The sequence below is a fragment of the Tenebrio molitor genome, chromosome 9 (assembly GCF_963966145.1).
Source record: "Tenebrio molitor chromosome 9, icTenMoli1.1, whole genome shotgun sequence".
Lineage (NCBI taxonomy): Eukaryota > Metazoa > Arthropoda > Insecta > Coleoptera > Tenebrionidae > Tenebrio > Tenebrio molitor.
The window spans coordinates 9201635-9226016 of NC_091054.1; the positions used below are offsets into that span (position 1 = coordinate 9201635).

The 24382-nt window shown below is 39.7% G+C and overlaps 5 protein-coding genes and 1 long non-coding RNA gene across 15 annotated transcripts in view; 3 read left to right on the plus strand and 3 right to left on the minus strand.

Moving 5' to 3' along the window:
* The window catches only part of LOC138137886 (potassium voltage-gated channel protein Shaw-like), a 60819-nt gene that overhangs the window by 4016 nt on the left and 32421 nt on the right, over window positions 1-24382 (plus strand). The window lies entirely within an intron of this gene.
* Window positions 4704-9666, plus strand: LOC138137887 (potassium/sodium hyperpolarization-activated cyclic nucleotide-gated channel 1-like). 2 transcript variants are annotated; one of them, XM_069057478.1, is made up of 8 exons: window positions 4704-7656; window positions 7702-7914; window positions 7960-8125; window positions 8173-8407; window positions 8457-8555; window positions 8605-8796; window positions 9121-9344; window positions 9394-9666. In XM_069057478.1, exons 1-8 carry the CDS (start codon window positions 7409-7411, stop codon window positions 9643-9645), a joined length of 1629 nt encoding a protein of 542 aa, XP_068913579.1. In that variant the 5' UTR covers window positions 4704-7408; the 3' UTR covers window positions 9646-9666. The 2 variants fall into 2 exon arrangements, with proteins under 2 accessions (XP_068913579.1, XP_068913578.1); XM_069057477.1 differs by having other exon boundaries at window positions 4704-7914.
* On the plus strand, window positions 15232-16684 carry LOC138139179 (uncharacterized). The gene is made up of 2 exons (XR_011162224.1): window positions 15232-16354; window positions 16427-16684. It is a non-coding gene; the product is annotated as an uncharacterized lncRNA (long non-coding RNA).
* LOC138138327 (potassium/sodium hyperpolarization-activated cyclic nucleotide-gated channel 1-like) lies at window positions 17119-19507 on the minus strand. Of its 2 annotated transcripts, XM_069058173.1 has the most exons (9): window positions 18911-19507; window positions 18654-18866; window positions 18529-18609; window positions 18435-18474; window positions 18148-18388; window positions 17973-18071; window positions 17735-17926; window positions 17463-17686; window positions 17119-17411 (listed from the first exon to the last, which is right to left on the minus strand). In XM_069058173.1, exons 1-9 carry the CDS (start codon window positions 19156-19158, stop codon window positions 17154-17156), a joined length of 1596 nt encoding a protein of 531 aa, XP_068914274.1. In that variant the 5' UTR covers window positions 19159-19507; the 3' UTR covers window positions 17119-17153. The 2 variants fall into 2 exon arrangements, with proteins under 2 accessions (XP_068914274.1, XP_068914273.1); XM_069058172.1 differs by having other exon boundaries at window positions 18435-18609.
* On the minus strand, window positions 19654-21693 carry LOC138138326 (potassium/sodium hyperpolarization-activated cyclic nucleotide-gated channel 1-like). Of its 4 annotated transcripts, none has more exons than XM_069058171.1 (8): window positions 21430-21693; window positions 21172-21384; window positions 20959-21124; window positions 20681-20912; window positions 20534-20632; window positions 20293-20460; window positions 20020-20243; window positions 19654-19969 (listed from the first exon to the last, which is right to left on the minus strand). In XM_069058171.1, exons 1-8 carry the CDS (start codon window positions 21675-21677, stop codon window positions 19724-19726), a joined length of 1596 nt encoding a protein of 531 aa, XP_068914272.1. In that variant the 5' UTR covers window positions 21678-21693; the 3' UTR covers window positions 19654-19723. The 4 variants fall into 4 exon arrangements, with proteins under 4 accessions (XP_068914272.1, XP_068914271.1, XP_068914270.1 ...); XM_069058170.1 differs by having other exon boundaries at window positions 20293-20484; XM_069058169.1 differs by having other exon boundaries at window positions 20534-20912.
* LOC138138328 (potassium/sodium hyperpolarization-activated cyclic nucleotide-gated channel 1-like) lies at window positions 21750-23950 on the minus strand. Its single transcript, XM_069058174.1, has 8 exons — window positions 23537-23950; window positions 23279-23491; window positions 23060-23231; window positions 22787-23012; window positions 22641-22739; window positions 22397-22588; window positions 22127-22350; window positions 21750-22077 (listed from the first exon to the last, which is right to left on the minus strand). The coding sequence occupies exons 1-8, from the start codon at window positions 23782-23784 to the stop codon at window positions 21832-21834; spliced, it is 1620 nt and encodes a 539-aa protein (XP_068914275.1). The 5' UTR covers window positions 23785-23950; the 3' UTR covers window positions 21750-21831.

Consider the following 24382-nt stretch of genomic DNA (forward strand, 5'->3'; position numbering starts at 1 on the left):
TATTACTTCAATGTAAATTCCTCATTTAAATTAGCTCTCTTAATAGGTTTTTTGTAATTGGACAAAATATCTTTTCTCATTTTTTTTCCATCATGTAAAAAATTTTGGAATTAAAGCTTTCATTTGAGAAAATTTCGGGGTTTTCTAACTACTCAAAAATAAGACAACCAAAATGATTTATTATTTATTTTCTTGAATTCGTAAATATGCAAGTGGCACAACCCGCGCGGATGACAGCTGTCAAACATTCTTCACGGTCCAATCCTCAAGACTCTCGACCATTCTAGCTTGCTTGAAATTTACATAAAATTGAAACCTGCAACGTGAAAGAAACTTTTTTAGGAATTAATAGCGAAGTTGACAATTGCTGACAATTTTGGGCGTACTGAAAGTTTATAAATTTATGTTCCACATAAAAAAGCTTTTGAACCGTGACCTACACAAAGCACATTGCTTCATAAATTTGAATCTAAACATAATATTTTAATAAACTTTGCTTTATTGGCCCCGATGTAACGTGATTTTAATGTATGAGTATATTTATTTCAACGATGGAAAATTGTGTTGAGAGCTGTTATATTAATGCCTTCCAGTCATTCCAGCTGTTGCCGAACACATAAAATTACTTTTATGTAAAATCAACCAATGTAAAATTGTTCTGGTATTTAGCGCTAGACCCTTGCGGAGTCATTGGCAGACGTGTTCTGTGAGTTGCTAATCTACGACATCAGAAGAAGCTCCAATAGGTATCACTTCTGGTAAAGTTTTACCTGATTTTGGTCTGAACAAGTGTGAGTGACTCTGGAAAGAGCCGGTTGGGTCCCGCCTCTCGAGATGCAGGTTGTCTTTTTGTCCAGCTCACTTTTACGGAGCCGCAATCTTTTTTGTGGAGCGGGAGGAGAGGAGTGAACGAAACAAACACGTTCAGAGCGTGAACGAAAGTGGGAAGAATTTCGGCTGCCGTAACCCAGTTATCGGAAAGTTGGGACCAAACGCGGCGCGAATGGAGCTCGCTTATTGGCTGACCAGTGAGCCCCGGCAGAGAACCCTGGACAAAACCGGGACGCGAACGATGCCCCCTACCATAATTTACATTTTACCAATTTGTATTTGTTTTGCAAAGATTTTTCCTAACACTGTCAAAATGGATTCTTTTCAAAAAATATGTAAGAATAAACAGACTTGAAGTTTCAAATACATGGAGTTTTCGGTTTGTCTTTTTTTTTTAATACATTTTCACAATTTTCGGAACCAAACAGTTTGAAACTGGAACTCGGAGACTTGGAGAGATTTCAAAGAAACATATTTTTCGTAGAAAATTAAATTCTCTTTGTTTGGCAACACAAAAGAGATAAAATGATCTCGGTTGAAAATTTTAGAAATAAAAATTATTAAAAATGAAAATCGAATTATCCTTCGAGGGAATGTTTATAGGAATAAATGTAGAATTCAATTTCTTGGCAACTTGATTAATTAATCTTGTTTTGTTGGATACGAGATACGGGCTTAAAGTGTGTCGAAAAAATATAACTTTTCACTGATCCCAATCCGATGATGGAAAATTACACCGGAAGCTATAAAATTAACATTTAAAAATATTTTGCAAATATTTTAACGAAGCGCTTGCGTCTGTTATGAATTCAGAGTCTTGTAAAAAATTATCATTAAATAAAATTTTCTTCCGCTGTGAGAGAATTTGCAAACTAATTAATTCCTCGGTTGGAGTTGTTTCAAATTCGCTGAAACATTTTTTGAGAAGAATGCACGTCTCATAGTTATTTATGGTATAAGTGGGTTATTTAAGATATTACCCACGAGAGGTATTTGTAACCTACGAGGGCTTGCCCGAGTAGGTTATTACCTCGAGTGGGTAGTACTTAATAACCCACGTATGCCATACAACGTTTTATCCAATATTCCACAATTTTTAGATAATGACATTATTGATGAAATTCTGCTCCCGATGGGTTATGAACGTTAATAACCCACGGTGCTAATGGCAACGTGGGTTATGTATGTTATAACCCACGGTGCAAATGGCAACGTGGGTTAAAACAACAGACTAGTTATAGCCCAGTTTACTCAATTAAAACTAACTAGTAAAACACGATATTACTATTGAATGTTGGATAAAATAATTTTCACTCTTGCAAAACAATTTAAAAATTACGTAGTCCGGTCTAGTTCGTCCCTTCTGCTTGAAACTAGAGATTTAATGAAAGTCCGTAGTGGCTATTTATCCGAACAAATTGAAAATGTTCGCCAATCCCGTTCTAATTGAGCTTCTTTGATGATTTAGATGTTCGTTCTCAGACTTTATAATTTCATTTTATAAACCCTAAATCTGAGTTAGTAACTTGAAATTCAATTAGTGCAGGTCGTTACACTTTAAATTCGTCCAATTACGGTTTCGGAATCCTTTATTCTGCGTCTTAAAGGATTTTTATCGGTTTATTAAAAACCCCTTTCAGGATTTCCACAATTCCCTCGATTTATTCGTCATTACGCAAACTTCGAGAAACACCATCGAGCGAGCTTTCCAACTCTTTGGTGCGGATTTCACCGGCGCACTCTGCTCCCTCGCCGGTCACCTCCTCCACACCGACTCCTTCAAACACTCTATTCCGACACAAAAACAAAAATTATTAAATCGACAACAAGTAAAATTAAATTGTATGATGTCAAATTGCCATTAATAAAAGTGTTGTAATACCTAATAGCCTTTAATTTGGCTTAGGTAATACAGGGCTACTATCAATGATTGTCCCATCGCACTAGGCACTCATAACATGAGTAAGACTAGTATCGCCGATAGGTGACGCTACCGGCGGTAGTAGAAATCTGTCTACTAGTTTGTCTAACGTTGCGAGGCTGGCGGCACATCCAAAATTTGGGTAGGTTTTCAACTGTGATGGGACAATTATTTATAATGACTGTATTTCAAAGATTTATTTAATCAAAATTAAAAGAAAACTCGTAAAAAATATGTGTTTGAGAGCTTATTATAACTTCGGAACTAATTGACATGGCTGAATTGTCAAGATATCCTTCAATCAGGAATTCCGTTCTTAAAAGGGTCATGTTGTTTATTTTCAATTTGAAACAATAATAAAGAATTGCGAGTCTCACACAGAGGGGTGACACAACAGACACGACAACTAAGCATCAAATTTGAACTTCTATAACTTTTGCAATTATTGAATAATACTCGCAGCAATTTGTGTGGCATCATTTTGAAGATAATTTTATTCGATATAAAATTATATTACAAAGTGAAATCAAATCGGCGGTTTAGCAACAGACAGTTTCAACTGTGTGAAGACAAATAGATTGTTTATTTGCATCGCACGAATGAATTTTGTAACGGCATTATCATGAAAAGTATTAGTCCCATTGAAATTTTTCGCATGACTAAATTTGTTCAAAATTTTTTAAGGAACAAAAAATATTTAAATCATTTGCCCATGGAACTAAAACAAATTAGTGTTATTTGATTAATACGTACTTTTATTATGACTTTAGTCCTAGTTAGAAAATGTGGTGGATTAAATTAGGAAAATGGAAAATCTCCGATAAAAAATAGTGAGGTTCTTCCATTGAAGAAATTGAAATAAACTCATAAACCCTTAATGAGTTATTACAGTCTTAATTTTCATTAATTTTAGTCGGGTTATTATCGAAAAAAAATCTTTAATCTTCACAACACGGTTTTAGAGCAATTCATTATTATAATTTATGAACATCTCGCTTTCTACACAACGCACTCTGGAAGTACCGCAACGTTGAAATTAATTGAACAAGTGGATTGAACCTCTTGGCGCAACCTTTCCTAAAAATCTTTTTGTTTTCATTGGGACTATTTAGAAATAGTGAGTGAAAATGAGACATGTGGCGCGCTTATAATAACATGACAACATGACGTGGTTACAACTAACCTCAAACTGTGCACATGACGTTTCTGTTCAAGGCTGCCAACCTATGAAAAATCTTAAAGTGTTGTCACGTTTAATTATTTCTAGAAAGTTGAAACTTGAGTTAATTACTGTCAGTCCACTATGTAGAAAAAACGTAGGGTTTGCTTTTAGTCCTTTCTGTAGTATAATAAGTATTTGGCGGCTTTGATCTTTGTTCGCAGAGACATCATCCAATTTTTATATGTTATATCCATTTACCTACATTTACATGCTGTAATTAGGAATTGTTGCTTTTTATATAAAAATTCTTCCACATTTACGTGACCTTTAGATATTTGACACTTTGTCATAGAGTCATTAAAACAAAACTTCCAGCACCATTCACTGACATATGATGACATATGTCATCACGATCTAGAAGAAAAATCTATTTTTACCCTTTTGCGGTGACGTCATTATCTAGTAACTTCACGTATGTTTGAGCTTGGATCACAAACAAATTTGAATTGATCAAGAATAACTATTAAGTTTCAATTTGTTGACAATTGCTTCGAAAGGTTAGGTTTGCAATAAATGAAAAAAATTGAAAGTTGTCAAATTGACAGGAGCATAAAATAACCACAAAGTACATAGACGTACCGGTTTTTTTTTTGTCGTTTCAATAGAGAGAAAGCGAGGAAGCAAATCGTGACGTCACCTCAAAAGGGTAAAAACTGGACTATACAGGTGTCTCAAAATTCCCGAATTCCGAATTCAGAGCATTGTAAGGTAGTCCAAGTATGGAATAATAACATAAAACAATTTTTTGAAGAATAGCTTTACTTTGGAGTAAAAAAATCTTAAATTTTTGTAATTTTTCTTAAAGATGGAACGGCAACGTAGCTAGAATAGTATTTTGTCACTGTGGATATGAAGGCTGCTATGTATTGAACAAAATTAAAGTGCTTAGGTATATTTTCTTCAGGAAGAGCGAATTTTTTTTCTAAGAATTTTTCGAGCTTCACTGGGTCCTTCCTTACCCCGCTCTGAATTCGGAATTCGCGAATTTTGAGACACCTTCTAGTCTTGTCTTACTGTATATTTTTGCACAATTTTTTTTTAGGTTAAAATGCATTAGATCGTGCCAAAAATAGTGTCTTTTCATCCTTCGTGTAATTATTACCCTCGACGCGCTCGTATAATAAACTTGCACTCGGGATGAAAAGATGCACTTTAGTCCCTTGCTATATTTATTATTGTTCGGTTGCCCGGTGTAATAAATAACGAATGAACAATGTGAATTTCTCAAAGATAAAATTCGAAAGTAAAATCTTGACCGCGGAGGCAGCAAGATGCGCCCTCCGGAAGCTATCGATTTCGATATTAGCGTTTTTATTTATTTTCTTGTTCCGTATCAGGACCGCTCCTCGATCTCTCTCGTCCCCCATAAAAACACCGCCCGCCATAAACCCCACGTCTGAATAATCGAAGTCGCCTTGTCAGTCACGTGCTTATTAATGCACGCCATTGTCTCTCAAATTAACCACATTTCCAATCCACTTAGTCCCCCGAGCGATCCCATTTCTCCGTCTACCCTTTGGCATCGATCCGCCCCCGTCGACGTACGCCCATGAATAATTTCGGTTATGTAATTTCCCCGAAGTCTGCCGAGTTACGTGTTTGCAAATCGAATAACCCCCCGACCCCTCCGACTTGTTGCTCTCCGGCGCGGACACATGTCATGGTACCGACCGAAATCGGCGCGATTTTCCGGCGGGGTCGCGACTCCACGCCAGATTCCGATGAAATATTCAGCGCCGTTAAGAAATTCGCCGACGGTTTGTTTGGAAATATTAAAAGGGGGCGGCGTAATTGTGGATCCAGCGGGCCGGGGCCCTACTTATGTAAAACAAGCGAATCGGTTTCTTCAGCGCTTATTATCATATTGAACGGGGCTGCCGCGGGGGCCACCGAAATTATTTATCGGTGGCGGTTTTATCGGCCGTAAAGAGGCGTTTAACTCGAAACGCGAATTAAGATTTTTAATCGGCCATTTGTATCAATTTCCGCTACCAATAAAACCAGCGCGGATTTTATTCCCTATTTATAGAGCGTACAGCTTTCGACGCGATCCACTAGATTTGTACAGCACGCGACGCAACTGACGCGACACTGCACTTTTAAATTTTTAACGCGGGGGGCGCCACTTGAGTTTGCAACCTCGGCATCAAACATTTACGGTTTTTGCGCCCGTTCCCAGCCAGTTTCGCTTATTTATAGAGAGCCTAATCCAGATTTCTCCCCCAACAAGCTTTTTTAGTTTTAATTCGCCGGAACAAATTACCGACTGGTGCATTCTTTGCAATATTGCCGACGAGTTTGTCTTCTTAACAAAAAGCACGTAACAGGAAGGTCGATGTTAATTGAAATCCTTGACGTAATCCTGCAGGACTCGAGATAACAAATGGGCGGAATAAAAAGAATATTGTTGGAGTGATGGCGAATTAAACGGGGAGGAGAGGACGATAAAAAATTACACCCGAAAAATATTTGATTTCATTTTTTCTTCCCACAACGATCCGCTTGGTGCGTCGTCTCGGGGATCGATGATTGGTCCGGCGACGAGCGTGGTCTACTGTGATTAAATATTTTATTAAAGTTTAATTTGGGTCAACTGTCTTCTCGCTATTCAATTAACGAATTCGGGTTTCATCTTGTCCAAACGCAATCAAATCGACTTTATTTTAACAGGTTTGTTTGGGCGGCGTCCGTCACAGCGTGCGAACAATTGTACAGTTTATTTTCGGAATAGGGGTTTTATTTTCTGTACTTGGGTAAATAAATGGAACGTCTTGGAACAAAACGAGTGCGGTTATTTCAGTCCCTTTTGACTTATTTATTTTGATAATTTTTCTTTAACGATTTTTTTATGTCTTAGCTTTCGGTAGTTTAGCGAATGTACTTTTTATGTTCGGTATTTCGATTTCCGCGAGCTGACCCCCACGGAAGCTGTGCCGCAACCGGGGGCGGTAAATATTTAATTTTTCGCCAGAATACGAAAACGCCTCATTTATGACCCCACTAACGACTCTTTATTGTTCACTAACAAAGCTTGACATCAAAAATTAATACCGACAGGATGATGCGCAGGCTCACACGGGAAGGCGACGGATCTATTTGTCCTGACAGTTTTGCCCAACAACACGAAAACATTTTCTACAAATAATTTATTACTCTTGATGATACTTAAACAAGAGTACTATAAAAAGTACCACTCGTCAGTCTGCAGAGTAAAAGCACAAATAACGTAAAAAGTAAGGTTATGTTTAAACAGCTGATCCGTTGATCTGAACTCCGTGGTGTGTTCACAATCGACTCTTCAACGCCTACTTTTTGGATAAATTTAAATGAACACTCGATATTTTAGTGCAAGTTTTTTGTTTTGCAAGGTTCATAAAAATCAAGTGACAAAAATCAAGTGACAAAAGTTTCCCAAGTAAAGAATACTTGTCAAAATGTTCGTCCAAAAACTTAACCACATTTGCACCATCCCCGACGTATCGTCGAAAAGCTTTCTTCCTCCACTTTCAAGAAACGCCAACGTCTTCACAAAAATAAAAAGATTCATCAAAAAGCTGATCCTTGTGACGGAGAATAACCCACGTACTTTCGAGTTCTTCAGAAACAATGTTGAAATCGTGCAAGAAAGGAAACGTCAAGTGGCTTCGGGGTCGTGGATCATCCACCCTTTCAGCACTTTCAGGTACTCACCGGTCGTTCAGATTTGCCACCAATCCTCGACTTGTAGACTCTACTACGAAATGTGGATGGCTGTTATTTTCTTACTTTGCATGGTCTACATGCCTTTGGAATCTTCTTTTAAATACATCATGAAGACCGATATCCGTGGCCTCGACCTTTTTCTTTGTATATCGTGCATGGTAGACATTGGACTGAATTTTAGAACGGGATACTGCGTCCAAATGGAGTACATCGAGATGAAACCAGGAGCGATAGCTAAGTTGAGTTCTTGGGTTGTGTGACGCCGGTTGAGAATTTGTTTTAGGAATTACGTGTGCGGAATCTACTTTATCTGCGACGTAATTTCGTCTATACCGGAGTTGAAACTGCACGATCAAGCGCTTGAAGTAGTGGAATACATTGATTATTGCTCGATGTTCAAGATCGTAAGAATCGGGACTTGTCTCGAGTACGTGAAGAGGACTTTAATAGTAAGAGAATGATTTTGCTCGGTGGAAGCTCTACATTTCGATTTCAGTACTTCAAAACGAGAAGATTCGTCTTTCTTGTGACGAAACTGACAGTGTTGCTGTTTCTTGTCACTCACTATGTTAGTTGCATTTTGTTCTTCTTGCCGATCTTATTTGAACACATCAAGTCACATAAAAGAGCAGGGCAATCGAAAAGATTTCGGGACAAGTTCAACAATACCTTCTCAGATTTTATATCTGCTTATTTGCAGAACAGCTTCGTCAGTGCCTCCCTCATTTTAGGTACCATCTTGACCCCCTAGATCGCCCCCTAATTAATTTACAAATGCAGGTGTGGAGATCGAGGCGAAATACGATGACCCTTGGATTACTTATCTCTTTGGCATGTTCGTTTACTTCTTCGGAAAACTTATAATGTCTGCAATCATAGGTTCGTATCACTTCTACTCCTTCTGATTTCTCAAATGCAATTCCTACAGTAATAATCGTCGACGTGATGGGAATTCGAAATTGCTTAGAGATCAAATACTTCGCGATGATGAGTCAGATCGATAGTTTCATGTCGGTGAACCAATTTCCGTTGCCTTTACGAAAAAAAATGAAAGAGTTTTACTCATACAAGTATCGCCAAAAGTACTTCAACGAGGACAGGATCGAGAGATTCATTTCCGGTACCGCATTCGCCAGTCCCCGCTCTTATAGTGGCGGCCGGGGAAAATGGGAATGACTTAAATTACTTTGGGCTGTATTTAAATAAATCTGTAATGGTTATCATTATAAAGATTTACGACAGGGACCGATTTCTTTGAATACCTGTGTTCTTAGAAGGAACAATTTAAGAAGGGTTTTGTTTGCAGGTGGTGACAGGCAAAAATTTGGCCCTATCGTAAATCTTTATAATGATAACCATTACAGTTTTATTTCAATACAGCCCAGAGTGATTTAAGTCATTCTCATTTTCCCCGGCCGCCACTATACTAATTCGTCATCTGCAGACAAACTCAGGAAGGAGATCAAGTACCACGCTTGCCGCAAGATGGTTCACAGCGTCAAAATTTTTGAGACCCTTCCGCAAGAGATCCTCGAGGATATCTTGACGTATCTCAAACAAGAGATTTATATGCGGAGGGACGTGGTAGCGCAAGCTGGTGCTCCTGGTGACTGTATGTACTTTTTGGCGTCCGGAACCGTAGCGGTGTCTTCGCCTTCAGGCAAAGAAGTTGCCACTCACGTACGAGTCTAGACCAACACTTGATAGTTTTTTCCAGATTTGCCACCTAGTTGATGGAGATTATTTCGGCGAGATTTGTTTGCTAATACCGAAGCAAACGAGGATAGCGACCGTTGTAGCTCTAGAAACTTGCGAGATTTACAACTTGGACAGAAAGTCGTTTAGAAAGTGCTTACAGACGAACTCGCAGTTGTACAAAGAGATTCAGTTGCAAGCCAAACGGAGGTACTTCTCGGCCAGGGAAATCGAGCGGATGTTTATAAAGACATTTTCACAGCCACATTTATAATAAAGTTATTAAGTAATCGGATTTTGTTTCTTAGAATCGTATGTAGTGGGTTTCTTGGTAACGTGACATCATTTAAATTTATAATCAAAGTAGGCTACGACTTTTCAGTTAGATTGGCAACACTGTTGACAACTTGATTTGAATTGTCAAAGTGACGTTTCAAAATTCAATACAAAATATGAAATGACGAGTTATGTATCCAAGGGGAGAACACTTTGGAACATTTTCTATGATTGTCAGTAAAACTGTATTATATTCTAGTGCTTGTTTCTTTTAAATTAAAACGATTGAACATAAGAACCCTAAACGTCAAAATGTTTACATAACCTTTAATTTACACAGGATCCGCAATCGTAATCAATCGTAAACCAAAACCGGTAGGTGCAACATTATTTTATAAATGTTTCTAACATTTCAGTTGTAAATTGATATGATTAGTTGGTTGCATAAAAACAAGGGGCCGTATCACGACACCGTTATTAAAGTTGCCGATAACTAAAGTCGTGATTAAAGTAAACGTAAAACGATATAGATTTATGCAATTATAACGTGCCAGAAAGAGATGAATTCGTCACCATCGTAGTTATAATTTAGAGTCATGATTAAATTTAATAAGGGTGTCGTGATACGGCCCAAGGTGTTTTTAGATAACGTAATTTAAAATAACAACATTCTCATAAATAGTTACAATCAAATCCACCCCACAACAAATTTCCACTATTTGATCCAATAAAATTTAATAGAAAAATTATAAAAACAAGCACATAGCTTTTCAAACTAAAACTGTTTATCTCATCACTATTATTATTCTATTTATTTCGATAACAAAACATGACAATAAATGTATCTTGTTTCAGAGAATAAACCATTTTCATTGTTGTTAAAACAAAAACAAAATGTTTATGTTTATGTGTAAACAAAATGTTTACCATATACCTACTTACCACGGCAATTAGTATCCTGTCTGAACCTTTCAGTTTTTGTTGTATGTACCTTTTTCGTTGCCTCGGCTAACATAGAACACCTTTGCACCTTTGTTAACACTCTGGAAAATAATAATTAATGAAAACTGCAAAGTGACAGCTCCGAGCTGTCAAATGTCAAATGTGTGAATCCAGAAGAGATGGCAAATTCAGACGAACACGTTTGTTGTATTTCTTCTTTTTGTGACACTGAAGACCGACAACAAACAACGTTTTCTTCAAATGAAGAATGCCGAGAATAAAAACGAAATTGAAAAAAATTAACGGAAGTCAAGACTCGTGAGAAGGTGGGACCACAAGGAACGGTAGTAATAAACGAGCAAGATTTCAACAGTTTCCTCAGTTTATTTCTCTTTATTACGTCCTCTGGTGGTAATCCTGCAGCGATTTACTTTTTCGCGCCACCAAGCAAACGAGAATAAATCGCTTAATTCGTTTCAGACACGTCGTATTAGCACACCTTGTCTGATTTATAATTGAAATTGCGTCATACTAGCCGACTGCTTCGGAAAAACCAAAATAGCGCTCCTTTGAGACGTTGAGCACAAACATTTTCCCGGCAACTTGAACCTCAAAGGATCACGTCCAATTATTTATATAACATCGTCGACGGTGTTTCTCTTTTTAAGCAGGCCGCCACGCTCGCCTGTTTATCAATTCTCCACGTCCCTATCGGAAAGCGCGAAGGATCGTCGCCCCCGACACGCGACGCTTCCAATAAGAGTGTTTTCCTGTTTGTTCGGCGTGATATTGGCCCTGCGCCCTCTGCAGCCCCGGCGCCTTTTAGCGGTCTCGCCTGGATCGCTCGTCGATTCTGTTTGTTGGTTGGTAATTAATCGGGGGAAAAACTGTTGATTCGCCCACGCTCCTTTGTATATTCATGCGAGGTGAATGTCTGACTCGTTTTCGAGTTTGAAAGCCCTTCGAGGGATTTGGCTGAACAAAGCCAGTCGGGATACTGGAGGAATTACAGTGTAAAGCCCAAGGCCGCCCTGCGACTTCATTAAATAAAAACATTGCTGCGAATGTATGGAATTCGCAAAGGGAATAAAGAACAGGTGGAGCTCTATTATTATTAATTTTACTCTGTTGACTTATCAGGGGGGCAAACATGCAATCTGCTTCGAGCCGAGGGGGGAAATCTGACAAATGGAAGCTCCCGCAGGGGGGCCTGCCCTGAGACGAACACAACTAAAACGAAAATGTCACATTGAACAGTGCTGTATTATATCGGGGGTCTCGCAAGGGTCCGGTCCGACTCCTCTGCTGTTCTGTAATATCATAATCACCGTCAGCTTTAAACCGACCTGAAACTTTTCGAGAAGATTTAAGACGACAGTGATTTCTAAACTTTATTTAATGTAAAAGAAATTACTTGGGATTAAACACGAACAAAAGTAAATACATACTTTCGTGAAAAAACAACTTGGGAAGATGTCAGGCACATCAGGAAGTTTTAGGGTGCTCGACAAAGATTAATTTTGTTTTTAACAGCACTTCTTAAGCAAATTATTTATTTCAATAATGTTGTAACAGGGTGTATGCTTTGATAATGAAACTGACAAATAGCTTTCAAAATGTCAGAACTTCGAGTTTATGTATTTATCTTGGCTCATTTATAATTTACTGTTGTACAAATTCGATACTTTTAATACAGGATTAGTTTTATGCGTAGGCAATCAACAAAACAGAACGGGTCGGTGCTTAAATCGACAAAACTCACAATTGCGAGGCGAGCTCACTACACCGCAATATACTCGACACATTTATCGTTGCAGCGCAGCTCTTCGATGGTGTATCGTGAAGAAAACCAATGGAGAACACAATCGTGAATCTTCCCTTCTTAGTAAATTTGTTTGAAGCACATCGATCTATTAGTTTTTGAATTAACTCGAAACAAACAGATAGACAGTCTTGTTTTGAATATTCTTACTTATTTTCTGTGAGCACCGCTACTGCTCCATTGACAAACAGTTTTCATTTGTCACTCTTGTGTACAGTTGTTCGAAGACAAGGCGCCTTGGGTTTGTTCATATTTACACAAGGCTTTGGTTCACAAAGTTCACAGCTTGCTTGGCAGATGCCCGTAAATCTGGTGATCTACTCATATTAAGAAAAATGTTATTTTCTCCATTTTATTTCTTTAAGTTTTTCCTTGATATTTTCCAAACTGTGCAACAAACACCGAGTCTAACTAAATTCGCTCTGGCAAATCTGCAATTTTGTCGTAAAACGCAAGCAGAGCGAAAATAATTCCCGGCGAGCCCCTTATCAACTTCCATCAGGTTATTTTTCGGGTAAACAGAACGCAAACAAGGCCCGAGGCCGGCTCCGCTCGAAAACAATTGATTCCGGATAGTCCTCCGGAAATACATATTGCATTTTGAATAAAGCCTTCGACCGGCTAATAATTGATTTATGTGTTCGAATGGGAATAAGACGGAACGGAAACGGAAAACGCGATTAATCTAAGCCCTACATTGTTGCCGCTTGCAGATAACGAACACTCGAATCTGCACATGGCGACATTTACGCGATTATGAAGGATCACCGCTCGGATCGACAGGACCGTCCGAAGCCGAGATTAACTCGGTCAAAGGATCAAGCAGGACCTCTTGACTCGACACTATAAGCGGCGACTCTCCGCCCCCAACACTACTATTATTTTCCATCATCCTGACAGGATCTCTCGACTTCTCCGTTTAGAACATCGATTCGATCGCCAAACAAATACCGTGCGATCAAAAAAAAAAAAAATAGAGTAGGCTTTGACCAAAAATTTTAGTTGGCAATTTGTAAGATTTCAATTATCAGATGTCAGTCTTAAAAGTTAGGTTAGTGGTTTTGAGAACGTTGAAATCTTGATTTTCATAAAGGAGTGAATTTTGTGTGACCTGTCGCCCTGTCGGTTGTAAAAGAATTTCCTCACCTAGTCCAATGAAACAATGTGATTTAAAACTCCCGCGCCTTTATTCAACGGTGATCACAGCACCGTTCTGTGGTGAAGACCGTGAGGACCCCGATTGTTTACAGAGAGGTTATATTTTTGGGGGCTCTTTTCTATTGTCTCTTTCTGAAGTCAAAAAGACAAAAAGCTACGCCGTAAATGACTGCAATACGATCGAATTTTGGTAAATACGGGTCATTATAAATGATTATCTCAACGCAGTAGGCGTTGGTGACGTAGTTTAATGTGCCGCAAGCTTTATAACATGAGTGAGACTAGCATCGCCGATAGGTAGCGCTGCTGGCGGTAGTGTAAATTTGTCTACTAGTTTGTCTAAAGTTGCGAATCTAGCGGCACATTCCAAATTTGTGTGGGTTTTCAACGCCAACTACGATGGGACAATCATTTATAATGACCTGTATAAAATTGATCAATGACATCAACAAACAAATATTTTTTCCAGGATGAAGATTATCTTTATTACTCAAACATTGTGCTAAAGGATCATACATGAGGAGCCCTAATCGTATTCTTACAAGAACTAGAGTAAATGTTCGAAATGTCTGCCTTCAGCTTCCAAACATGTTACTCTTCACTTCATGTTTTCAAATGACCTTCACAAAGTTGGGACATCAATTAAATTGCAGTTATCAGTAATTACTTGCATTAATTCGGAAATTGTGCCAGGTCTGTTTTTGAACACGTTGTTTTTATAGAAAAACAAAATAATCAAGGCAAGTTGTAACTAGGTAAGTGCCTTGAAAGTCCGGAAACTTTTGTTGAAATTCCTCAAAAACTCAAGGACCATTCGCCGTTTCTGAAGTAACACTGCACAATGAAAATGTTTTGCACTAAAGTGAACATGTAGTAGCAAATTTTAATAGTCAATAATTAATAACGACAGTTACTATTGTAATGACATCTGATGACATTTGAATTAAATTTTTATGTGTTGCCAACTGAAGCGTATTAATCACGGCCCTCTCGATTTTTTTATTTTCCATCGCACGGTATAATTCTCCTTAGTCCTGACAGGATCTCTCGATTTCTGTGATCAGGCCATCGAATTTGATCATCAACACTATTATTATTTCCCAGGATCCTGACAGGACATCTTGATTTCTCCTCTCAAAACATCGAATTATTAACACTATTGTTATTTTTTATAATCCTGACACGACCTCTTGATTTCTCCGTTCAGAATTTCGAATTTGATCGTCAACACAAGTATTATGTTCCATAGTCCTGACAGGATCTTTTGACTTTTCTGCCCGTAGCATCGACTTCGATTGTCAACACTATTATGATCCTCGCAGGACATTTTGACTTCCCTGCTCAGAGCATGGAATACATTATTATTATTTCCCATAGTGCTGACAGGACCTCTTGGCTTCTCTGCTCACAGCATCAAATTCGATCGTCAACACTATTATTATTTTTCACAGTCCTGACAGGATTTGTTTTCGACCGTGAGCATGATTATTATTTTCCATAACATGACGAGCCTCGTAAACGTGCCATTTGTTGGAATTTTTCCGATCGCGTATTTACTTTCATAATTTTCATTTGTGCGGTGTAAAGAAGCCGTAAAAACGTCATAAAATTTGTAAGTGGGGACATAAAACCGGCATTATCCCGACGTACAACAATAAAAACTGAAATACACTTATAAAAATAAAATGCAACAAAAACTCTCACAGTACCGAATTATTACCGTGGCGACCCCGAGACCGCTCGACCTCGTAGAACACTTCCCAGACTGGAAAAAGCGGAGATCTCTGGATTTTCCAGCTGATCGAGCGGGAGATTCGACCATCTTCGGGGGAAACTTCCCCTGACAAAAGTGTTTAAGTGTTGGGGAGCTTTAAAGGAGTTAATAGCTGACCGTATTTCAGCGGCGCTATGTGCTGCTAATTTTATACTTTGTGTGCAGATTACGACAGTTTTCAGTTTATTTCCGCTTAGAGCGTAAGTTGAACGTAACGAGAAACTTTGTGTTCGCCTCCTTAAAAGTTTATTATACCGTCTGGTTGAGACGCAATACTTTTCCAATTCATTCATTTTTCTGTACCGTGCAGTGTGGGTGTGCGCATTGTGTTGCCGAGATATTAAAAAATCGCAGAATCGATAAAATACCGTTGGTGTCATCAGTGGCGTCTCGTGGCTGAGCACTGGAGTCCTTTGCACAAGCCTTTCACCAACTTGAAAAAATTCCAAACGAGCAATTTCTAATAAGCCACCACCAATATTTTTTGCAAGACTCTAAACAACTGAAGACGAAAAATCAATACAGACGCTTCATTAAACCGTCTTGAATAGCTGAATTTCTGAAAATTATTCCTCGAACAAACCGGTGAGATCAAAGGGAGGATCACCCAACGGTCTCACAACATTTGTTTCTTCTTCTCTGCGATGATTTCGGTGGTGCGCCTGAAGAAGTTGACGTTTTGGCAGTTGTCAGAGTGGTCTTCAGGAAGTGTTTCCACTTGGTGATGAAGGAAGAGTCTGGAATGAGAGGATAGTGCAGACTCTTTATGTTAAAGATTGTCTGTTTTGTCTGGTACGGAAATTTGACAGAATCAGCGCGAGCTCTCACAACGCGATGTTTGTCATGTGACCACGTTTCTCGATTCGGATTGGCTCACAAGTCCGGGCGTTTTGAATTAACAGTATATTAATTGACAATAAATGACCTCACGTTTACAAACATTAAAAACTTCTTTGCTTAGCTTGTTGCTGGATTTGCTTCTAGTTTCTGTTTGTTCAAAGTGACAAATTTGTAAGTACGTTATCGTTATCGAACATTAATCTAGACTAGACTCTTACAAACCGGCAACTTCTTTGGCTGAAGGCAAAGCACTGCCTGTTGGAGATATGACAAGTACTGCTGCGGAAGGCATTCCAAAATGGCGACGTTCTCGACCACCCTGGGGCAATCGTGACAGTTGATTTCAGTTCTTCTGAAGACAACAAAGTTTTGGACCAGCTGAGATATTTCTCAATCCTGGACGCTTCATCATATTATAGTTCTGCATATGAGTGAAAAATATTTGTGCATCGTTGTCCGGCAGGCGATCAATGTTTTATTAAAACGTCACGTTTATTTAAACCCCGACTCTAATTAATACAGTTTGATTGATTTCTGCACAAGCTTGTGTTTCTACATTTTTTTGCAAAGTCCATTAAATTTTAAACGTCCAAGTCCGAAGCACATTTACTTACGCATTGCATTGTCAAGCTCTTGTGTGAGAGAAAATTACTTCCAGGCGACAAATTAGTCTCCAATTAAGCTCGAAACACGAAATTTCAGCCGTGTACTAAAGTGAAAAGCGCAATTTGGTGTTTTCATTTTGTGTCAACAATTAGATTAGCTAACGGAAGAATTTCTAATAGCATTGCTTTTAAATAATTCGGTGGGTCTTTTCCAAGAGGTTAATCTCGTTTGCGTTTGCAATACCTTCGCCCTAGATTCTGCAAAATAATTTGCTCTCGTGACAAATCAATTTACAATCTTTCTCACCATCTACAAGAATCTATCACCACTTGTTCTGTAAAATCTTTTTATTTTCTAAAACTAACTACATCCGCACGTGCAAGGAAGTCGCCGACTTAATAAACGTCTTTTCGATTGCTTTCGTGGCCGCGTACCGCTTCTTGGCCTCCGTTCGCATCTTCTTGTACAGTTCTTTGTTAGACTCCATGGACTTTTTGAACGCTTTGCGATCGAGCTTGTACAGTTCACAGATCTCACAAGCTATCACATTCGCGGTTCTTTTCATATTGCCAATGAGCAAACAGATCTCGCCGAAGTAGTCGCCATCTTCCAGATGGCAAATCTATGAAAGGGACAGATCTAGAATTAAAACTTGAGAATCTTATTGCGCTACTTCTTTTCCTGAAGGTGACAGAACCACCACCGTTCCAGACGCCAAAAAGTACATGCAATCTCCTTCGACTCCTGCTTTGATGATGAGGTCATTGGACAAGTAGATTTCTGTCTTGAGAGAAGCTAAGATGTTCTCGACGACCAGTTGGGGGAGGTCTTTGAAGATCTGCACGTTGTTGACCAGTCTGCGACACGCGTGGTAGTTGATTTCTTTCTTTAGTTTGTCTGAGAAGAAAAAGTTTAACAAGAGATAAAGTGGGCGTGGTGGAGTACCGGAAATGAAGTCTCGGATGCCGTACTCTTTGAAGTACTTCTGTCGGTACTTGTAGAGGTAGTACTCGCGTATTCTCTTCTGCATGACCAAGGGAAACTTCTTCGCCGCCATGTACGCATCCACTTGACTCATCATCGAGTAGTACTTAATTTCTAAGGAGTTCTCGATCTTCAACAGGCTTAGAAGTTCCACTACAAAGATCCGTTGAGGTTTGGTCAAAGAGGGCAAGGATCTGACCTGTTCCACATGTCAACAGAAATTTACCAATAAAGTAGCCGAAGATCGCTGTTATGTACAGAGACCATGGCATTTTGAATTTCAAATCAATGTCAATACCTGAAGAAGTGAACATTTTTATTTTTGATCAGACTGAGTGGTACTACTTTGGTCATGAATCCATACAAGTGAATACCTAAAAGATAGGAGCAACTGGTGTAGAGGTTTCGGACGTAGATCGAAAAGAAATCATCAGGAATGGTGGAATCGTTCAGGTGTAAGTGGAGTTTGGAATCGATCATCAGGTTCCCTTTGCCGTCGAAAACACTGTGAGCCTCTCCCAGTATGGGAAAAAGACAGGAGAGATAATGGAGGATAATGACCAACATGGCGGCCAACTGGAGTAGAGGACGCGTCACACTGCTAACTCTAAAGTACTGAAAGAAATTTTAAAGAGAGTCAACGTTGCGACTGTATGTTTACATTGAAGGTCCTCAGCGAGTATTCCAAGTAGGTGGTGATCCTGACAAACTTAATCAATGCTAAAAAGTCAAACACCCTCGCGACCATGTAGTACCTGTCGTTGTCGTACATCTCAGGAATCTCCGGCATGGATGACACCACGTCACAGATGAAGTAGACGCTGAAGACGTAGTTCCTAAAAATGAAAGTGAGACTCAACAGGACAAAATCTTCGTCCACCTTGCTATCTTTCCACGCGACATCTCTATCCGCTCCTTTTTTGGGCATTTGTACCCTGTCTGAAAGTTCAGCACAATGTCCACGTAACAGCCAAATATGAGAAAGTTGCTGAAGGGCGAGGGGTACCAGATGAGGTGATGGTACGCCGCCTCCAACGGAATGAATATGAAACAAGTATAGAAAAGCGCGGCCATCCACATCTCGTAGAAGAGCCTACAACAAGACGGTGAGATTTTCTCGCGGCTTTCGCTTAGTACCTGAAGATGCTGAAAGGATGGATGATCCAAGAGCCTCCCATGACTTGCTTTTTCCTCTGCTCGATGATTTCGGTAGTGCTCCTGAAGAAGTCGGTACTTTGGGGGTTGAGCTCGCTAATCAGAATGGTCTTCTTGAGGAAGCGTTTGCATTTGGCGAAGAAGGAAGAGCCCGGAGTGAGAGGCGGTAGGAAACTCCGCGAAGATACGTCTCCGATCGTGCAGACATGATGAGTTTTTATATTAAACATTGTCTGTTTTGAGTGACGTTTGTCTGCTACAGAAATTTGACGAGTCGGCGCTGGTCTAACTGTCACAGACTGACGTTCGTCACGTGACCACACATTTCGATTCAGATTGGTGGGCGGAACAAGACAAACCCGCCCGTTTTCAACCAACAGTTATCTGTTTCAAAATCAAAAATCCGCCAACACTGCATTCTACTTCGAAAATACAACCGACAACGTCGCCAACTTTTGTTTTTAGTGTGTTTGCAAGTGTCAGAAAAAAGCGGGGTTATGAAAGGAAACTGTTGACAGTTGTTTTGGTCGTAGTTCATGGTGTTTTTTAAATTCTTCGAAGCAGGTAATTGAGGGCTCCTTTTAATTTAGCGGTTAAAAGATCCCTCGTTTTTCGAGGCAGTTTTATATTTGTGACAAACCGAATGTCAAATTTTGGCGGGAGGTTGGGTTCAAACTTATTCTAGGGATTTCTTTTTTTGCCAACATAATTCAACAGGTGGTGGATTTTTGATTTTGGAACAGATTATATATTAATTTACAATCAACGAAAACATGTTTAAAAAGAATCTTGTGTTCATTCGTTTACGAATTTCTTCAAGAACATTCTCTCTGTCTCTTTGGTACTTTTGTATCTTTCCTTCGCTACTTGCTGGATTTGTTTGTAGAGTTCCGTCTCGGTGTCGATGATCTTCTTGAAGGATTTCCTATCAAGCTTGTACACTTCGCAAGTTTCCGTAGCTATGACGGTTGCAGTGCGTTTCTGTTTTGGTACCAACAAAGATATCTCGCCGAAGTAATCTCCATCGACCAAGTGACAAATCTATAAAAACGTCATCAACAACTAATCCAGACTCTTACAACACCGACAACTTCTTTGCCTGAAGGCGAAGACACCGCTACGGTTCCGGACGCTAAAAAGTACATACAGTCGCCTTCTGTTCCGGCCTCGATTATTATGTCACTCATCAAAAATATCTCCTGCTTGAGGTACGACAAGATATCTTCCAGGTACTCCTGCGGAAGGTCATTGAAGATGGTGACGTTACTGACCAACTTGCGGCAGTCGTGGTACTTGATTTCTTTCCTCAGTTTATCTGAAGAGGACGGATTAACGGTGAAGAGTTGTACCGATTGGCGTAGTACCAGATATATATTTCTCAATCGTGGTCTCCTTGTAGTACTTGCGGCGATACTTGTAGTAGTAGTAGTCTTTCATTTTCTTTTGTAACGTTAACGGAAAGTGGTTCATCGTCATGAAACTGTCAATTTGACTCATCATCTCGTAAAATTTCGTCTCCAAACAGTTGTACCCTTTTAACACGTCCACAAGGATAACTACAAAGATGGTAGTTTGGACAATAAGAAGATCAGAGGTGGTACTCACCTGTTACGTAAAGCGTTAAAAGCTTTCCGATAACATACACGAAGATAATGTAGAAATAGTTGACCCAGGGGTATCCGAGCTTCAACGAAGTCTCCACACCTGAAGGAAAGTGTCCGTTAGAGACAATACAGTAAGAATGGGAAGTACCTAAAATAAAAGATGTGGCTTCGTAGGTGTTGTTTAGGTAAACGCCCATCACGTCGTTGAAGGTTGCGTTGTGTACGAATAACTGTAGATTACGCTGAAGATATTCTTTGAAACGAATGTAACCACACACGTTGGGTATAAAAAATAAACAACAGGTAGTATAATGGGTGAAGAGAAATGCCACTACACCGACTTTCAACGGGAAAAAAATAAACGCTTGCACTTTGAAGTACTGCAAATCAAGATTAAAAATGTCAGCAGGTGGAGCAAGATCGTACCATGAAGCTCCTCTGTAGGTAGTCTAAAAAAGTGAATATTCTGACGATCCTGAGCATGGAGCAGTATTGGAGGAGCTTTATTAAAATAAAGTCATGATGGCTCCTGCGAGCTTCCGGTATCGACGACAGCACGTCGCAAATAAAGTGGATCCCGAACACATAGTTCCTGAAAGAAGTACCTCAGCGGAGAGCGACAACCTCAATAAATTCAACTTGGCAATCGAGCCTGGTTTCATCACGATGTTCTCCTTCCTGTCGCGGTACCCGGTCCGAAAGTTGATGACAATGTCCACGATGCAAGCCGTACAGAGGAACGTATCAAGTGTACCAGTCCCGGTTTTGGTGAGGTACAAGTAAGAAGCGTCCATTGGCATGTAGACCAAGCACAAGAAAAATATCACGGCCATCCACATCTCGTAGTAGAGTCTACAAGAAGAGTGTCTGTTTGGGACTCGAAGGGGCGATTGCTACCTGAAGGTGCTGAAAGGGTGGATGATCCATGACTTCGATTGGATCTGCCTCAGCCTCGCTTCGCGGATCGCCGTCATCTTCCTGAAAAATTCGGTGCTCTGAGGGTTGATCTCCGCGATGAGGATGATCGACTTCAGAAAGCGTTTACACCTTTTCAAGCGTGAAGTTGTGGGGGTGACGGGTGGGAGGTAACTGCCCGACGACTCGTCCTCAATTGTGCAAACATGATTCGTTTTCGTGAGAAACATGACTTCTGTTTGTGACAGTGACGTAGGACGACTAAGATTAGGCAAAGTTGGCGGGGGCAAGATAAGACGATGTTTACAAAACTCGAAATATATTTCAATTAACAATGAACACTCTAAAACAACTAGTAAAGAACTGTTTGGGAAGATGCTGTGTTTACGGTTCTTCGAATTTCTTGATGAACATGCGTTCTATCTCCTTGGTGTCAGAGTGTCGCAACTTCGCTTGGTCGAGTATCTGCCTGTACAGGTCCTTATTAGCGTCCATAACCTTCTTGAAGGACTTTCTTTCCAGTTTGTAAACTTGACAAGTCTCCAAAGCGATGATATTAGCAATGCGTTTCTGCTTCGGTACCAACAAAGCAATTTCGCCGAAATAATCACCGTCGACCAAGTGACATATCTGGAACAGTCTAGTCAAGTACCAATTTCGACTCTGACAAAACCTGCACTTCTTTGCCTGAAGGCGAAGACACCGCTACTGTCCCAGATGACAGAAAGTACATACCATCTCCTACAGTACCAGCCTTGATTATAACATCACTCGCCAAATAAATTTCCTGTTTGAGGTACGACAAGATATCTTCCAGGATCTCCTGGGGGAGGTGTTCGAAAATGTTGACGCTGTTGACCAACCTGCGGCAGTCGTGGTACTTGATTTCTTTTCTCAATTTCTCTACAGACAACGGATTAGGCAAGGTTGGGAAGGGTGAGTGTAGTACCAGAGATGAATTTTTCGATCCTGCTCTCGTTGACGTACCTGCCACGGTATTTGTAATGGTAGTAGTCTTGCAGCTTCTTTTGCAAAACTAAAGGAAACTGGTGCGCTGTCATGAAACTGTCAACTTGACTCATCATCTCGTAAAATTTCGTCTCCAGACAGTTGTACACCCTCAACACGTCCACAAGTATGACTACACAGATGGTACTCTGGGCAACTACTGGAAGAGCAAAAGTGGTACTTACCTGTTACATAAGTTGACAAAAACTTCCCTATAACGTATATAATGATACAGAAGATATAGGTGATCCAGGGGGACTTATAGTTAAACTCAATTTCCACACCTGCAGTTGACAGTTTATTAAAAAAAAACAATTATATTGGGAAGTACCCAAAACAAGAGAAGTGGCTGAGTAGCTGTTGTTCAGGTAGAAATTTATGAATCGTGCCAAACTTCGGGATTGTGGGTTGGCGTTATGACGTGTGAATTCGTTATGCTTAACGTGACGAAACAGGATTGGTAAAAAGTACAAACAACAAGCAACATAGTGAGTGATTAGAAATGCCATCAAGCCGATTTTTATCATGAGGAAGGCAAACGCCTTCACATTGAAGAACTGAAAATCAGGATTAGAAGCATCCTTGCAATAGAAGCGTCGCTTACAGCAAACATCCTCTTCGTATACTGAATAAAAGTTAGGATTCGTACAATCTTGAGCATGGCAAAGTAATCAAGAACCTCTGCTATCTCCTCATTGACAAATAAATTCAACTGATGCATTTCCGGTATTGACGAAAGGACGTCAGGAACGAAGTAGATTCCGAAGACGTAGTGTCTGAAAGAATAAATACAGCGCAAGATAACAATGTGGAACATTTCTACTTCGCTATCGACGATGGCTTCATCACAATCTTCTCGTTGTTGGCACAGTACCCGGTCCGAAAATTCATGAGGACGTCGACCAAGCAAACCGTGCAAAGAAATGAATCCAGACCGTTGAGGTTGGTTGGTAACATATTCTTAAAAGAGGCTTCCATTGGCATGTAAACCAAGCAGATGAAAAATATGAAGGACATCCACATCTCGTAGTAGAGTCTAGAAAAAGAGTGTCGGTTCGGGATTTGCGGAATGGACGGCTACCTGAAGGTGCTGAAGGGGTGGATGACCCACGAGCCCGAGACGATCTGCTTTCGTCTCGCATCCTGGATTGCCGAAATCTTCCTGAAATATTCGATGCTCTGAGGGTTGACCTCCGTGATGAGGATGAGCTTTTTCAGAAAGCGTTTGCATCGGAACGAGAGTGGAGAGGTCGGGGTGAGGGGTGGCAGGAAGCTACCCGAGGATTCTTCACCGATTGTGCATACGTGGGTCGATTTTGGTTGAAACATCTCGTTGTGTTTGTGACACTGACGGAACTAGTTTGATTTAGGAATGTGCAAAGTAGGCTTTTTCCAGACACTGGTTAAATAGTAAATCAATAAAAACAAAGATAACTTTTCGATTAACAAGTCCAGGTTCTTCTGGGGACAATAAAAAATCGTTTTATTCCGTAAATACTGTAACAGTACTAGGTACTTCAGAAAATACTTGTGTGCTTTCTTTTCAACCTTTTTTAAAGAAAATGTTTACTTTAAAAAATGACTGCTTAATGAACTATGATTTTGATTGTATGATTCTGAAAGTTGTGCAGATATTTAGGTAGGACGTGTTAAAAGAAGGCAAAATAACCCAACTTGCCTTTTACAGATATTAATGAATTACAAAAGAATCAAAAGAATCAGTTTGTTTGAGAACCGCTGAAAAATTTCAAATTTGGCGGGCAATTTTGACGTACGACCAACCTAAAAAGGTCAAGTTTTTCTGTCATTCGAGGTTATGTTTGATTTTTCTCGTTAACTTTTTCATGAATTTTTGATAAAATTTCAAAATTGACGATAAAATAGTGCCTGCAACTTATTAAGACAATAACAAAGGCTGAAAGAACAA

Excerpts from the sequence above, each read along its gene's own strand:
- LOC138137887 (XM_069057477.1), top strand. The coding sequence starts at position 7,409 with ATGTTCGTCCAAAAACTTAACCACATTTGCACCATCCCCGACGTATCG. Across the intron at positions 8,408-8,456 it reads CAGTGCCTCCCTCATTTTAG|GTGTGGAGATCGAGGCGAAA; the intron begins GTACCATCTTGA and ends TTACAAATGCAG. Across the intron at positions 8,797-9,120 it reads GATCGAGAGATTCATTTCCG|ACAAACTCAGGAAGGAGATC; the intron begins GTACCGCATTCG and ends CGTCATCTGCAG.
- LOC138138327 (XM_069058172.1), bottom strand. The coding sequence starts at position 19,158 with ATGTTTAATATAAAAACTCATCATGTCTGCACGATCGGAGACGTATCT. Across the intron at positions 18,389-18,434 it reads ACTCGCTGAGGACCTTCAAT|TACTTTAGAGTTAGCAGTGT; the intron begins GTAAACATACAG and ends AATTTCTTTCAG. Across the intron at positions 18,072-18,147 it reads CAGTTGCTCCTATCTTTTAG|GTATTGACATTGATTTGAAA; the intron begins GTATTCACTTGT and ends TCACTTCTTCAG.
- LOC138138326 (XM_069058168.1), bottom strand. The coding sequence starts at position 21,677 with ATGTTTCTCACGAAAACGAATCATGTTTGCACAATTGAGGACGAGTCG. Across the intron at positions 21,385-21,429 it reads CACCCTTTCAGCACCTTCAG|ACTCTACTACGAGATGTGGA; the intron begins GTAGCAATCGCC and ends CTCTTCTTGTAG. Across the intron at positions 20,244-20,292 it reads GATTGAGAAATATATATCTG|ATAAACTGAGGAAAGAAATC; the intron begins GTACTACGCCAA and ends CGTCCTCTTCAG.
- LOC138138328 (XM_069058174.1), bottom strand. The coding sequence starts at position 23,784 with ATGTTTCAACCAAAATCGACCCACGTATGCACAATCGGTGAAGAATCC. Across the intron at positions 22,740-22,786 it reads AGCCACTTCTCTTGTTTTGG|GTGTGGAAATTGAGTTTAAC; the intron begins GTACTTCCCAAT and ends TGTCAACTGCAG. Across the intron at positions 22,078-22,126 it reads CTTCGCCTTCAGGCAAAGAA|ATATGTCACTTGGTCGACGG; the intron begins GTGCAGGTTTTG and ends AGACTGTTCCAG.